Below are 15,060 nucleotides of genomic sequence, written 5' to 3'. Positions count from 1 at the left end.
ATGCACACACACACACACACACACACACACACACACACACACTTCCTTAAAGACTTAAGTTCAGTCTAAGTATAGTGGTACCTGAAACTCTAATTCCAGCACTACAGCCCGAAGCAAGAGGATCTTTTAGTTGGAAGCCATTCTGGGTTACATTCTCAACAGAAAGGAATTCCAATAACTACACCTTATTGACAAGATTATGAACTTGTGGTTTTCTTGTCCCTTTTTTATATTTTTTTTTAAATTTATTTTACTACAAATATGGTAGCTATTTTGTTTCCTAACATATAAAATGGGGATGGCCCATACCTTCCCGTTACTTGAAAGTGACACCACAACTAAAAGATCCTCTTGCTTCGGGCTGTAGTGCTGGAATTAGAGTTTCAGGTACCACTATACTTAGACTGAACTTAAGTCTTTAAGGAAGTGTGTGTGTGTGTGTGTGTGTGTGTGTGTGTGTGTGTGCATCTGACTGTGAACAGTATGGATAATTTCCCAAACCTGGGTCACCTGGGTTCTCACGTATATACTGGACTGGCATGATTTGGGAGTAAGACCTTAAAATAATGCATAATTCATTTTCAGAAGGTACCTTGAGGGTCAGCTATACCTACCCCTCTCATATTTGTAGGTGCTGTCCTGTGCTTGGGGAGAGGCAAAGGGTGTCTGCGCATAGCCTCAAACAGAGTAATTATAAAGTGCTAACCTCTGGGGAGTCTTCACAAGAGGCCTCTTTCAAGAGAAGACTATCCTGTCACATATGCTGAATATTTAGTCTGTTGACCAGATGCCATCAAGAATCTTCTGCATGATGCTAAGACATTCACAACCACTGTGTAGGTTGTACAAATTTCCTTTATGTTATACCACCTTCACGTAGTCCTTTGGGTTTAAAATATCGAGCTTCAAAAGAAAAGTGTATGTATCAGGCAGTCATGGGGCACATGGGACAGGCAGCACTTGGGAGAGGCAGGTAAATCACTGAGTTCAAGACCAGCCTGGTCTATAGAATGAGTTCCAGGGTAGCCAGGACTGCACAGAGAAACCCTGTCTCCAAAAACCAACCAACCAAACAAACAAACAAATAAAAAGTATGTATGTGTGTACTTAGAATTTTTGAGACAAGGACTCACTATATAGCCCTAGCTGGCCTTCTAGAATTCATAATGCACAGTTGGCCTCAAATTCACAGAAATTGGCCTGCCTCTGCCTCTGGAGTCCTGGGATTAAAGGATAGGGACAGCACTCTCAGCTGCTGCTGGTGTCTCCTCCTTTTTCTCCTTCTCCTCTTCCTCCTCTTCCTCATCCTTCTCTTTCTACTTGGCAGGATCTCAGCACTGGCTGGCCTGGAACTCATTCTATAAACCAGACTTTCCTTGAACTTAGAGATTCACCCACCTCAGCATTCCAAGTGCTGGCATATCCAATTTGTATCCCATGGTTTTTGTTTTGTTTTGTTTTGTTTTGTTTTAAACAGGCTAATTTGTTTTGTTTTCTTCCTGTCTGTTTTTTGGGGGTTCTTTATTTACTTTGGATTAGCTCTCTATAAGATGTGTAGATGGTAAAGATCTTTTTCCCATTCTGTAGGCTGCCACTTTGTCTGAATTATGCCATCCTTTGCCATACAGAAGCTTTTGTTTCATTTACAAATCCACCTGCCCCTGGAACTTCTGTATAATAGGATGAGCTGAACTTCACAGAGATCCTCTTGCCTCTGCTTTCTGGGGCTTGAACTAAAGGCATTCATCACCACACCTGGCTAAAATTTCAACCTTTTAACAAAATGACTCTCAAACTTCAAATGGTGACCCAAGACTTTAATCCTAGCACTTGGGAAGCAGGCAGACCTCTGTGAGAATGAGGTCCAAGTCCAAGACATCCAGGGCTGTTACACAGAGAAACCTTGCCTCAAAAATCCAATATTTAAGCTGCAGGCAGTGGCACATGCCTGTGGACCCAGCACTCAGGGAGGCAGAGGCAGGCATCTAGATGACTCTTGAGTTCCAGGCCAGCCTGGTCTACAAAGTGAGTCTAGGACAGGCAAGACTACATAGAAAAATATTGTCTCAAAAAAACAAAACAAAAAATCCAATATATATAAGGCCCTCTAAAATATTTTGGCAGAGGAATCTCATTCTTCCTCTGCGCTAAGAAAACATCTGGCCATTGTTCAACCACCCAAATGCTGTATGTAATAAGCATTAGGGCTGAGAAGCAACATAAATAATGTAAAAGCAAAGTGTGGAGGCTCGAGATTTGGCTCACTTGGTAAAGAGCTTACAAAACGAGCCCCCACCCCAGATCCCACTCTCACGGCTTAAGACAGGAAAACCAGGTGGGACACATCCGAGGATACATGAGATCATTCGTGAAGAAGAGGGGAGAAGAAACAATAATACAAACATAATCAAAGAGCTAGGCAGGATGGCGCACTTCTTTAATCCCAGCACCTAGGAGGCAGAGGCAGGAGGGTCTCTGTGATCTGGAGACCAGCCTGGTCTAGAAAATGACTCCAAGACAGCCAGGGCTTACTACGAGGAGGAGAAGGAGGAGGAGGAGGAGGAGGAAGAGGAGGAGGAGGAGGAGGAAGAAGAAGAAGAAGAAGAAGAAGTAGTAGTAGTAGTAGTTGGGTGAGTTTCGGGCTAGCAAAGATAGTGAGATCCTGTCTCAAAACACACAAAAAAATAATGATAACAAATACAAGGAGATAGCTGGGCGTTGGTGTCACACACCAACAGAGGCAGATGGATCTCTGAGTTTAAGGCCAACCTGGTCTACAGCGTGAGCTCCAGGAGAGCCAAGACTACACAGAGAAACCCTGTCTCGAAAAAAACAAAAACAAGCAAACAAAAAGATAATAAACTGATACCCCTGCCTTGCCCCCTGCCTTCTGCCTCCCCTTCCCATCCCCCCAAAACACAATGTTCTGCTCTGACACTTCAGCTTAAAACATGACAAAGGTGGTGAGACATGGGAACTAAAGCTAGTTCGACTGCTGCTCGGTTTTGTTAATTTTTTTTCACTTATATACCTGTGAATTATTCACTTTTTCCACCCACAACTAGGGCTCTCCCCTGGGTGACTGTCAGAAAGTCGTGATGGGTTAATTTTCGCCATCTCTTTGCAATTGAATAGCCAAGTCTGAACAACCTTTTCCTCCAGTAGTTTCTTTCTTTGGCTCCTTTGTGGTCTGAAAGAGGCATGAAAAGGTGGCTCTAAACTCATCTCAGACAGCGAAGCAAAGAGTCTTCCCAGAACCTGGAAACCCTGAAGGAAAATGCCCTGCCCCCATCCGCCCTCCGCCCTCTTTGCCTTCGCAGCGCTGTGATCTCTACGGCCAGTAGAGGGCACACTTACTTTACTTTCTCAGAACCGACAGCTGGCTCTTCCCGAGGGAGGGGGCGGGGAAAGAGTCTCTGCAGCAAAACGCAGCCTAGGGATTGGTGGCTCTTAGCGTTTGAGGCAAAATCCTAGAGGCTGGAGTCATTTTGCAATCCTTAAAGCCGAATTGTGCAATGAGTTCAATCTGGAGGAAGATACAATCATTGAACAGCTGAACCCTAAGTTGCAAACTCAAGGGTAATAACTACTTTGAACAGTGTGCACTCTGTACACTCTACACGCTACCATATTTCCTGCTTTTTTAGGGGGTAGCAGTGAGAGGTTTGTTAAAACGTCTTGGGGTGAAGAGTCATGAATGAGAAGATTAGCTGTGGGTTTTGATGCCATAGTTATGATTCGCGAATCCTGAGGGAATAAGCATTATGTAATAAATCTAGAACTTATACACAGAGCAAAAGACTCACGTTTCCCATTGGTCAATAACCTAGGCTATCGTGTATAAATGAATTGTGAGTACGTTTGAGGACTGAACAGAATGCACAACATAGTATTCAGGGGGAAAAAATAGTAAACTGGGAAATTAACGTATAAATTAAAGTCAGCTTTTAATTAGTTCAACACACACACACACACACACAAAGGCAAAGACGCAACATTGCCTTGATCAGATCGGGGCCGACTTTCATTTTTTTTTTATTCCAGAAATAAACGACAAGGCTTGGGTTTGTTCTGGGAGGAAAGGGTTAACGGTTTTCTTTATTCTAGGGTCTCTGCCGGCTCCCCAGATCTGGATTGGCAGTTCTACTCCTCCCCCTTTCTGGGAAGTCCGGGTGTTCTCCAACACCCAGCCCACTGCGGATCCTCTGGTCTAGCGCCTTGATTTCCCCCCAGCCCCTAAGCCGGAGTCTGGTGCAAAGTGACTCCACAGGGGCAAAGAGGATTTGGCTCTTGTGAAAGCTGACTGTGGAATGGGGATGAGTGAGTGGGGGTGGCCGGGGTGTAGACTGGCAGAGACTGGACGGGGAAGATCCGGGTAGAACGCACCCACCTCCGCAGTCCTGCAGTACCTCGGCTCTGGAAGACGCAGGGAGGTCTGTGTGGGGAACGCCACCTCCCACCCAACCCCGACCCGGGGAAGTCTGAGCCGGAGGTGCTGGAAAGGAGAGGGGAATGCCTGCCTTTTTGGCAATGGACTGGGGAGAGCCAATGCACCCAGTCAACATAGCTGTACAACCAAAACGCAAAATGCATTATGCCCTCCCCAGGAGAGGCAGTGGATGTTTATTCATGAGTGGCTCTCCAAGTATACGTGGCGGTGCGTTGCCGCGCAGTTTCCCGGAGTAGACCTCGTCCGTCATCGATCCCAATCTAACACTCCGCTCACTGAGCGCCGGCTCACGGAGAACTCATCCTTTCGTCCTTCCCTGTCTAGATTTTGTTTCCCCGACCTGCCCCCCCACCCCCCCAGGACGTGCGCGACCCAGCCCAGAGTACGTGGTGTATTGTGCTGAGCCAGGCAGCTGTTCCACCTGCGGTGACTGAAACACGCAGGACAAGAACCCGGTTCACCCGAGCGCCGCGACCGAAGAACAACACCAAAAGGGAAAGGACCTGCACGCGAACAAGAGCAAAATGGTCGGGCGCGCTAATTCATGCTGCGCTTTTACTGTTTACACCCCAGAGCTGGAGTACTGGGCTGCGGGGTTGAGACTCCTCCTCTTTCTCCGGCTCCCCACTAGCGCCCCTCCCGAGTTCCCAAAGCAGAGGGCGGGGGAGCGAGGGAGAGGGAGGGAGGGAGGGAAGGAGGGAGGGAGGGAGGGAGGGAGAAAGAGAGATTCTCTGGCTATTCCCCGCCCACCAGCCCTTTATAATCCGGGGGTCTGCGCGGCCAGGGACCCCCGGGCCGCGCTGCTCTCCACTGCCACCTCCACAGCGCTCGGCTCAGCTCCCCCCCTCCCGCCCCCCCTGCCTCTAGAAGGGCCGGGCTTAGCCGACGCTTGGCGGGAAAAGACCGGAGGGGAGGGATCCTGAGTGGCAGTATAAAAGAAGCTTTTCGGGCGTTTTTTTCTGACTCGCTGTAGTAATTCCAGCGAGAGACAGAGGGAGTGAGCGGGCGGGTTGGGAGAGCCCAGTGTGCACAGCCGCACTCCGGGAGTCCTGGGAAGGCAGCTCAGGAGTGAGAGGGGCTTTGCCTCCCAGCCTGCCGTCCCCCGCCCCAGCCCTACGGCTGACCCCAACGCCAGCGATCGCAACCCTCGCCGCCTCTGGGAAACTTTGCCCACTGCAGCGGGAGGACACTTCACTGGAACTTACAATCTGCGAGCGAGGACAGGACTCCCCAGGCACCGGGGAGGGAATTTTTTGTCTATTTGGGGACAGTACTCTCTGCCTCTGCCCTCGATCGGCTCCCCCTGAAAGGGGCTCCTCGCGCTATCTGAAGGCTGGATTTCCTTAGGGCGGTGGAAAACCCGGTAAGGACAGATCTGCTGCTCTTCTAATGTATTTTCTCTGCGTCTTGAATGCAGCGGCCGGTTAGGGCAGTCTTTCTTCCATTCCTGTGCTTTTGACACTTTTCTCAGAGTAGTTGGTGTAAGCCGGGGTGGAGTTGGAGTGGATCTGAGTCGGGGTAGAGCGACTTGTCAAGATGACTGAGGAAAGGGCAAAGGAAAAGCCGGGGTGAATTTTGAAACTGGGTTCCAGAGGTTACTACGGGTTGACGCCGATCCCAGCCGGTGTTCGACATTCTTCCTTTTCTACCTTAATTGATATTCCTGTCTTTTGGGGGGATCGGACCCGGGGGTCGCTTTGCGGTGGCCAGAAAGCCCTTCCTAGCCTGAGGTCTTCGGAGAAGGGGTTACCTTTTTCGTGCGGGAGCCAGAAGGCTCCGTAGCCTCTGACTTTTCCCGTCTCCGGGAGGGCATTTAAATTTCGGCTTAGTGCAGTTCTGACAGCTTGGGACGGACGCGGAGGTGCGTCCCACCCGCCAATCCTCGGCGGCGATTCCACCTCGTCCCTGACCCTTTCAAGAAGTTGCCGTTGGTCTCTAGAAATAGTGACCATAGTAAAATTTAAGCCTGACCTCCACGGTATCAGGACCTGGTGCTGGGCTAGCGCCGAGGCGGAAGGGAAAACTGGGGCAGAGATGGGACCGGTTCGTTGGTTTGGGGGAAGCCAGGGGGAATCCTCACATTCCCGGTTAGGATCCGCAGATATCCCCGCGCCCCTGAACTGCTAGGAAGACTGCGGTGAGTCGTGATCCGGGCTGTTCCGTAACAGCTGCTCCCCGCGGTGGGGAGAGGGAAGACGCCCCGCGCCGGGTGCTGGATCGCTGTGGGGGTCTCTGGCGCAGTGGCGTCGCTGTGTGAGGGTGTAGAAGGGAGGTGTCTAAATTGACACCCTCTCCCCTTTATTTGGAGAGGCTTGTTGCAGCCGGAGACTGAGCTCGCCCCTCCGAGTCAGCAGTCGGAAAGAAAGCCGGCCGAGGAAGGAAGGGGGGCGCGCTGAGGGTGGAGAGAGAGGAGGGCGGAGAGGGGCGGCGGCGCCGGCTGGGTAGAAGCGCAGCGGCGGCGCGAGTGAGAACCCGGAGCGGGTCCGCGGTGCGGAGAGCGGACGCGGGAGGGGGCCGAGCGCCGCGGCGCCTCTCTCCTTTCTCCTTCAGGTGGCGCAAACTTTGCGCCTTGCCTTTTGGCAGACTGTATTCCCCACCGTCGCCTCCCTCAGTCTCTGAAGGAGGCCAAGGCCGTTGGCGATTCCTGGGCCTGTGCAGGACTAAGTCCCTGCTCCAAGGAGGCGGGGACTCAGAGCAGCTGCTAGTCCGACGTGTGTCGCTGATAGTAGGGAGTAAAAAGAGTGCATCCTCCCTCAAGCACACATACACACCCTGGGAAGGACAGCGCGCTGGAAGGGGAGTGGTTCGGGATTGGGGTACGCGCTGCGCCAGGTTTCCGCATCACCCAGAGCTGGCTAACTCTGGACTTGCTTCCCTTGCTGTGCCCCTCTCTAGCAGACAGCCACGACGATGCCCCTCAACGTGAGCTTCGCCAACAGGAACTATGACCTCGACTACGACTCTGTGCAGCCCTATTTCATCTGCGACGAAGAAGAGAATTTCTATCACCAGCAGCAGCAAAGCGAGCTGCAGCCGCCTGCGCCCAGTGAGGATATCTGGAAGAAATTCGAGCTGCTGCCCACCCCGCCTCTGTCCCCCAGCCGCCGCTCCGGGCTCTGTTCTCCATCCTACGTTACGGTCGCTGCGTCCTTCTCCCCAAAGGAGGATGACGACGGTGGCGGCGGCAACTTCTCCACCGCCGATCAGCTGGAGATGGTGACGGAGCTACTTGGAGGAGACATGGTGAACCAGAGTTTCATCTGCGATCCTGACGACGAGACCTTCATCAAGAACATCATCATCCAGGACTGTATGTGGAGCGGCTTCTCCGCCGCTGCCAAGCTGGTCTCGGAGAAGCTGGCTTCCTACCAGGCTGCGCGCAAAGATAGCGCCAGCCCGAGCCCCGCCCGCGGGCACAGCGTCTGCTCCACCTCCAGCCTGTACCTGCAGGACCTCACCGCTGCCGCGTCTGAGTGCATCGACCCCTCGGTGGTCTTCCCCTACCCGCTCAACGACAGCAGCTCGTCTAAGTCCTGTACCTCGTCCGATTCCACGGCCTTCTCTCCTTCCTCCGACTCTCTGCTGTCCTCGGAGTCCTCCCCACGGGCCAGCCCTGAGCCCCTAGTGCTGCATGAGGAGACACCGCCCACCACCAGCAGCGACTCCGGTAAGATGCCCTAATTCCAGCAGGCAGGATAGGAGAGGATAGATGGACCTTTTTCTCCGCTGCTCATTGACATTAATTCAATTGGCCCCTGGGCTCGCCCTTTCTTTTCCTTCTCTAAGGGTTCTTCATCCCTTGATTCCCATATTCAGATATCCCTCCCTCCCCATCCCCCAGACCTCCCTGGTTATCAGCCTCCCCACCTCCGCCCCCTCGCCTTCCCACCCCTCAGGAATTTCATTTGGGTTTTTAAATCTTCTGGCTTATCTTTCAACGCAATCCACTCCCTTTTTACCTCTCTTAAGCATTTTAATTACCCTGGGAAGGGTGTGAATGAGGATAAGAGAGCTGATCTCTGGAGGGTGAATGAATTACCTGCTTCTCTTGACTTCCGGAAAAATGTTTGAATTTAATGGATAAGACTCAGAAGAAGCAACGACAGAATCAGGACAGCCTTGAGCCAATGCCAGGCACTAGTGAAAGTTCCTAAGGAGTTGAGGACCTGCATTTTGTTGTTGTTGTTTTGGTTCGGTTTTCATCCTATTTTAAACACTTCAAAGCAAATCCTGTCCAGTTTGTTTGTTTGTTTGTTTTTCCTTCCCCAACCCCCAACACACTCCTACCAGGACTTCTGGCGAAGCCGCAAGACTTTTATTATTGCCCTTCCAGTAAAATGGGGAGTTGCTAAAGTCATAGCAAGTGATTTGCAGCTATAGTTCACAAGACCTAAAAGGGCTCTTGGTAAAGTCCCTTAAAAATAGGAGGTGCTTGGGAATGTGCTTTGCTTTGGGTGTGTCCGAAGCCTCATTAAGTCTTAGGTAAGAATTGGCATTGGTGCCACATCCTGGTACATGGTAATTTTCTCACCTGTGCCCTAACCCTGTTCTGCCTTTCTGAGGAGAAGGGAAGATGGTGTCTAGATCCGGTTCTTCTTTTCATCTGAATCCTTTCAGACATATTAATACTTAGTATTATTTGCATAGCATTGGTCAAATCCTATATACTGTCTGAGTTTAAGGAGGCATTGCTAACAGTGATCTTCCATTTCCTTTCTTACAGAAGAAGAACAAGAGGATGAGGAGGAAATCGATGTGGTGTCTGTGGAAAAGAGGCAGCCCCCTGCCAGGAGGTCCGAGTCAGGGTCATCCCCATCGGGAGGCCACAGCAAACCTCCCCACAGCCCACTGGTCCTCAAGAGGTGCCATGTCTCCATTCATCAGCACAATTACGCAGCACCGCCCTCCACGAGGAAGGACTATCCAGCTGCCAAGAGGGCCAAGTTGGACAGTGGCAGGGTCCTGAAACAGATCAGCAACAACCGCAAATGTACCAGCCCCAGGTCCTCAGACACAGAGGAAAACGACAAGAGGCGGACACACAACGTCTTGGAACGTCAGAGGAGAAACGAGCTGAAGCGCAGCTTTTTTGCCCTGCGTGACCAGATCCCTGAGTTGGAAAACAATGAAAAGGCCCCTAAGGTAGTTATCCTCAAAAAAGCCACCGCCTACATCCTGTCCATCCAAGCGGAAGAGCACAAGCTCACCTCAGAAAAGGACATACTGAGGAAGCGGCGAGAACAGTTGAAACACAAACTCGAACAGCTTCGAAATTCTGGTGCATGAACTGGCCTATGGCGAGGAGGAGCTGGAATCTCTCGTGAATGCTCACTCCTTACTCAGGGAAGAGTAAGGAGAACGGTTCCTTCTGAGAGAACTGATGCGCTGGACTTCAAATGCATGCTCAAAGCCTAACCTCACAACCTTGGCTGGGGGCTTTGGGACTCTAAGCTTCAGCCATAATGTTAACTGCCTCAAACTTTAGGCATAAAAGAACTTTTTTTTATGCTTCCCATCTTTTTTCTTTTCCTTTAACAGATTTGTATTTAATTGTTTTTAAGAAAAAAGAAATCTTAAAGTTTACCCAGTTTTCCAATGTAAATAGAACCCTTAAATGTAAATAACTTTAATAAAACGTTTATAACAGTTATACAAGATTTTAAGACATGTATTATAAACCATAATTTTTTTTATTTAAATACATTTTCATTTTTAAAGTTGATTTTTTTCTATTGTTTTTAGAAAAAAATAAAATAATTGGAAAAAATATAATTGAGCTAACTCTTAAGTTGTGTTTTGTTTCCTTTCTCTCACTCTCAAATTCCAATTTTCTCAATTACAGATTAATAAAATTCAACCATTTTTCACAGAGTGGGTTTGCAAGGATGAGAATAGTTATCCGAAGACAGGCAAGGGGTTTTCTTTGTGAAAATGGGGTTGGGGCCCTCAAGACCTTTAAGTTCCCAAGGCTAAGAGATACTTCCTGCAGATGGTGATAAGAACTGGGGTTGATAGTTAGGAAAGGACAAAAGGCAAGTGAGAAGGTTAGACACAGGGAAAGGAGAAGCAAGAGGTTAAAGATAACAGCTAAACATACAGAGAGGGAAAGGATGGCAGAATCTCCTGCAGTTAACCAAAGCTATTACCCTGGACACTTCAAGCCAGGGACTCTGCCCTGCAAAAGACCTGGTGGGGGAGGGAGGGAGGAACCTTTTGTTCTTAGCCTGTTGCTAATAGGTGGCATCCCTTCACCTCAATTGTCTCCTATGCCTCAGAAGAACCAGAGGAAGAATGTTACCACTGCTAAGTTCCACCTGGTTTCCCAAACATGGACATTAAAGGGTTCAGAGGGTTGTAGAACTTAACGTGTGAAAACGCAGAGCAAAAATAAAAATCTTGTCTTAGAAACAAGCCATGCCACCATGCCTTTGCTCATCTGAGCATCCTCAGCTGGGGAAAGCTGCTGGTTGGGAGCATGAGAATGAACTTTGCTGTTAAGAGCTTTGACAAAAAAGGTATATGGTTTCCTCGTGTTGGACAGGTAGAAACAGACATGAAATGACCCATCTGTGCATCCAAAGGATTCAAACCCACTTAACACTTAGTCTATCCAGAAAGAAGAACCCATCGGCTTAAGAGAAGAGTCTTATGCTTCGATATCTAGACCTGCTCCAGCATCCGTTCCCCTCTTTTTTTTTTTTTTTGGTGGGTTTTGGGGGGAGTTATGTTATTGATTGTTGCTTACTATGAAAAGCACAATCCCTCCTGCCTTACCCTTTTATTTAAAAAAAAAAAGAAAAGAAAAGAAAAGAAAATCTGATCCCTGCTTATTCCCGGGGAAAAGCCAGTTTGAAAATGCTCCTGTTCAGATCATAAAATAAAACCTCCTTAGGCTTTGTCATGTGAGTCATTACTTTAGAAATTGCAAACTCTCCTTCCTCCCAAGCGCTTTCACACACTCATGACACATGCTCATCATTAGCCCATGAGCAGGCATTTTTGAATGGGCAGCTTGTTAATTATAAGCCTCTGAAAACCCACAGTCCAAACCAGAAACTGGAGCATGTCAGTATGAACCAGGAGGAAGGTACCCTAAACTTGTCAGTGACCTCATCGTCTCAGAGAAGGTCTCTAGCATCCTGGAGTGTCTTTGGAACTAATTTAATCCAGCATCCCTCATAAATCAATAAGTAATTGCTCTTTTTGACCCCCTAAGATAATCTATCCAACCACTTAACATTCAGTTTTTGATCTTTCTTTTGGGCCCTTTTAGAGCCACCCTCAGCTTCAAAATGCCACACCCGTCATCCTAAACTCAAAGGAAAACACAAACCCCAGACATCGAGTAGTTCAAAGAGTAACAAAAGCAGGGGTGCTTTTTAACAGTTCCCTCTTTGCCTCTTTGTGGCCTTAGGCTGGAGTACAGCCCTGGGGTGACTCACTTGAGAACTGGGAAGGTATTAGGTTGAATCACTAAGTCCAGGCAAGCCCAAGGAATAGGAGAGCGTTCCTTGTTAGGAAAACAACTCCCTGTTCCAAATGATCAGGAAACAAGTTTAAGGATTCAGAGTTTGGCTATGAGAATGGAAGGGAAGTATCCCAGCTGCCTATCAGAGCACCTCTCAGCTTTAGGGAATGGTCTGAAAACAGGACATCAGCCAGTTTCCTTCCAGAAAGTCAGGCTGATCTTGACCATAATACAGGAAGGTTCTTGTAGCCAATCTGGAGTCCCAGGGGTCTGTGGCATTGTGCAATCAAATCTGTAGATAACAACCAGGATGAGGAGTTTGAAAGGGGAGGAGCTTTCAACTCAGTCTGGAATATGCAAGAATTAGCTACTCTCTGTCATTTACCCAGGACATTGGAATTGAGGGCTCCGGCAGAGGATTCCTGACTTGGTATGGTTCAGAGATAGGATGAGTAATGAGGAAGTGTTATGCTACCATTTGGGAGCAATTTCAGAGATCATCATTACAAAGCAATCAATCAAACGTTAAGATGAACAAAGTTTTCACAAGCCTAGAGTAGTACTTAGATCATTCAGAGCTTGACCATGCAGAGTCTTCTGCTGGTCCTTAAGACAAAGTTTGGCACTAAGCATGGAAAAGAGAACCCCCCCCAAAAAAAAAGTGAGGGGATTTTTTGTGGTTTGTTTACAATAACCTATGACTCTCAATAATTATTTTTTAGCATGAGTGCTAAGGGACCCTGAAGCATTTCTTCCCAACAAAAAATAATCCTTAGGTTATAACATGCTAAAAGATGATCATCAACCATGCCTCGAAACATATCACTAGGGATCTTTGGGGAACAAACTCTTCACTTAAATAAACCATTCTAGGTCAGTTTCAAAGGAGGATGGAGGTGGAAACAGAGTCAACAGGACAAGAACAGGCACTTATTTTTAAACAAAGAGGCCTAGACTGAGGTTGTAATTCAGTGATAAGACACTTGCCTGAATGTGTAAGGACCCATGCCTGATCCCCAACACTACAAAAATAAGTGAAACAAACTAAAAAAATGCCCCTACTCATTACTAAAGCTTTAGCAACTTTTGTTGTTGTTATTCCTCTCTTTCCGGAGAAATCCAACAAAGTATCACTTCAGGGAAATCACCCATGGTAGCTTTGCCAAACTCGTGTGAGTAGACTAAATGACTGAGTGGATTTCCCTTTTGAGTTTTATTCCACTCAATATTAGTCCACACTAAGCTCTTTAGGAAGACAGGGTTGAGGGGAACAAGTGCTAATGGGATGTAGATCTTCTGATGCTGAAAGGAATGTCCTTTGTTACTCCACAATGCCTAGGGGCTCAGCCACAATCCCCAGCACCCAGTCATCTCATTAAAGGCTAAACTATCCTGTGCAGTCTGTAGGGCTAGGGAAAAGGAGCTTTGGGGAGAGCTATGTTACAATGCATTTGCTTTCTGCAGGACCCCCACAAACAACTCAGCTGGAGAACAATCATTGAATGTGACAATACTGAAGTTTATACACAGACATATTAAATTGCTGGCTCCAAAGTCACCTAAGGACTAACAATAATAGCCGTTAATGTTTACTGTAGGCTAAAAAAAACAAAACAAAACAAAACCCTGACATACAGCCAGGGTGGTGGTGGTGCACTCCTCTACAAAGCAAGTCCAGGAGAGCCAAGGCTACACATAGACAAACCCTGTCTCAAAAAACTAACAAAAAATTGACATACATTACCTCATTCTATTCCCAAAACAACACCCTCCCACCCCCTTTGGTTTTGGTTTCTTGAGACAGGGTTTCTCTGTGTAGTCCTGGCTATCTTGGAGCTCAATGTATATACCAGGCCAACCTTAAACTCAGTGATGTACCTGCCTCTAACTTCCAAATGCTGGTATTAAAGGATTAAAGCCATGCCCAGTTTATCTTGAAGCAACACTTAGGAAGTAAATTCTCTTTCTTTCTTTCCTTTTGGCTTACCTAGAACTCAGAGAGCTGTCTGCCTTTCCTGACTGACTACTGGGCTTCAAGCACTGATTTTTATTTTTAACGCCCATTTTGTACACAAAACTGAGACTGGGAGTTGTTGATTTGCCTGCATTCACAAAATTGGAAAATAGTGAAAGCAGCAATTACTTAGATTAATTTTTCAGTCATGAATATTTGAGTCCCTATGATGTGTTTATACTATAGATGTGTGTGTTGAGGGGCAGGAGTATAATAATAAATATGGCATGGCAGATCCTGCCCCAAGCATTTGTAGACTGGCAGAGACCAAGGAAAGCACCACATGTCGAGGCTCTAAGTCAGTTTACTGCTTTTTTTTTAAATATGTTTGTTTTAATATGCTGCACAGGGAATGGAACCTCATATACCCTAGGTAAGCAATCTATGATCTTTGATGAGTAACAGCTCCAGAGACTATAGGTTATTTTACTAAAAGTGTCAGGTCATTTATTATATAGTAGGTGAGAGTTCAAGTCCTGGGAACAGGGAATAAGGATGGATAGAGTCCAGGAAGTCTTGAGAAAGAAGCCAAAGGAGAAAGTATTAATAGCAGATTGCAGGGAAGCCAGAGTAGGGGAGAGCTAACACCAACAAGGATGCTTTGCTACTTGAACTGTGCCTAAGGCAGCAAGAAGTACAGCAAGGATCCACAGGCTTAGTAAGAAGGGGGCTTCTCTGGATCACTTCTTCTACCCGCTCCCAACCAGGAGCCTCCTGCTCCTTCACTTGCTGGGGACAACTGCCTATGTTTGGTTAATTAGCTGTCCCAGCACCCAGCCCTCCTGCAGTACTTTGGTTTGGTTTGTTTGTTGTTTGTTTTAGCAATAGGATCTAATTATTCAGGCCATGTTGGCTTCAAACTCTGGAACCTCTTGCCTCAGGCTCTCAGACTGTCAGGATTACCAGCCTGGGACACCATTCTCCAGCTTTCTGTTATTTCTGTACTTTCAGTACTTTCTCTTAGAATTTCCACTGTGTAATACTAGGATGCAAATACGGACTCATATTCTCAGTTAAAATCCTGGGTGTTTGTTTTTGTTTTTTGTTGGTTAGGTTTTGTTTGGGGGTTTTGTTTTGTTTGTTTTTGTTTTGGGGGTTGGGGTGGGGGTCTTTTTCAAGACAGGGTTT

At 47.7% G+C, this 15,060-nt stretch overlaps 1 protein-coding gene across 2 annotated transcripts; it reads left to right on the top strand.

The window, feature by feature from the left end:
• The first annotated feature begins 5,789 nt into the window (after positions 1-5,789).
• On the top strand, positions 5,790-10,238 carry Myc (MYC proto-oncogene, bHLH transcription factor). 2 transcript variants are annotated; one of them, XM_021655781.2, is made up of 3 exons: positions 5,790-5,813; positions 7,349-8,117; positions 9,174-10,238. In XM_021655781.2, the coding sequence occupies exons 2-3, from the start codon at positions 7,361-7,363 to the stop codon at positions 9,734-9,736; spliced, it is 1,320 nt and encodes a 439-aa protein (XP_021511456.1). In that variant the 5' UTR covers positions 5,790-5,813; positions 7,349-7,360; the 3' UTR covers positions 9,737-10,238. The 2 variants fall into 2 exon arrangements, with proteins under 2 accessions (XP_021511456.1, XP_021511454.1); XM_021655779.2 differs by having other exon boundaries at positions 7,346-8,117.
• The last annotated feature ends 4,822 nt before the right edge of the window (positions 10,239-15,060 follow it).

Source organism: Meriones unguiculatus, chromosome 8, assembly GCF_030254825.1.
Source record: "Meriones unguiculatus strain TT.TT164.6M chromosome 8, Bangor_MerUng_6.1, whole genome shotgun sequence".
NCBI lineage: Eukaryota > Metazoa > Chordata > Mammalia > Rodentia > Muridae > Meriones > Meriones unguiculatus.
The sequence above is the reverse complement of the archived record's forward strand: the minus strand, read 5'-3'. Positions and strand labels throughout refer to the sequence as shown.

Coding starts and splice junctions, on each gene's coding strand:
- Myc (XM_021655781.2), top strand. CDS start 7,361: ATGCCCCTCAACGTGAGCTTCGCCAACAGGAACTATGACCTCGACTAC. Junction 8,118..9,173: donor CACCACCAGCAGCGACTCCG/GTAAGATGCCCT, acceptor CCTTTCTTACAG/AAGAAGAACAAGAGGATGAG.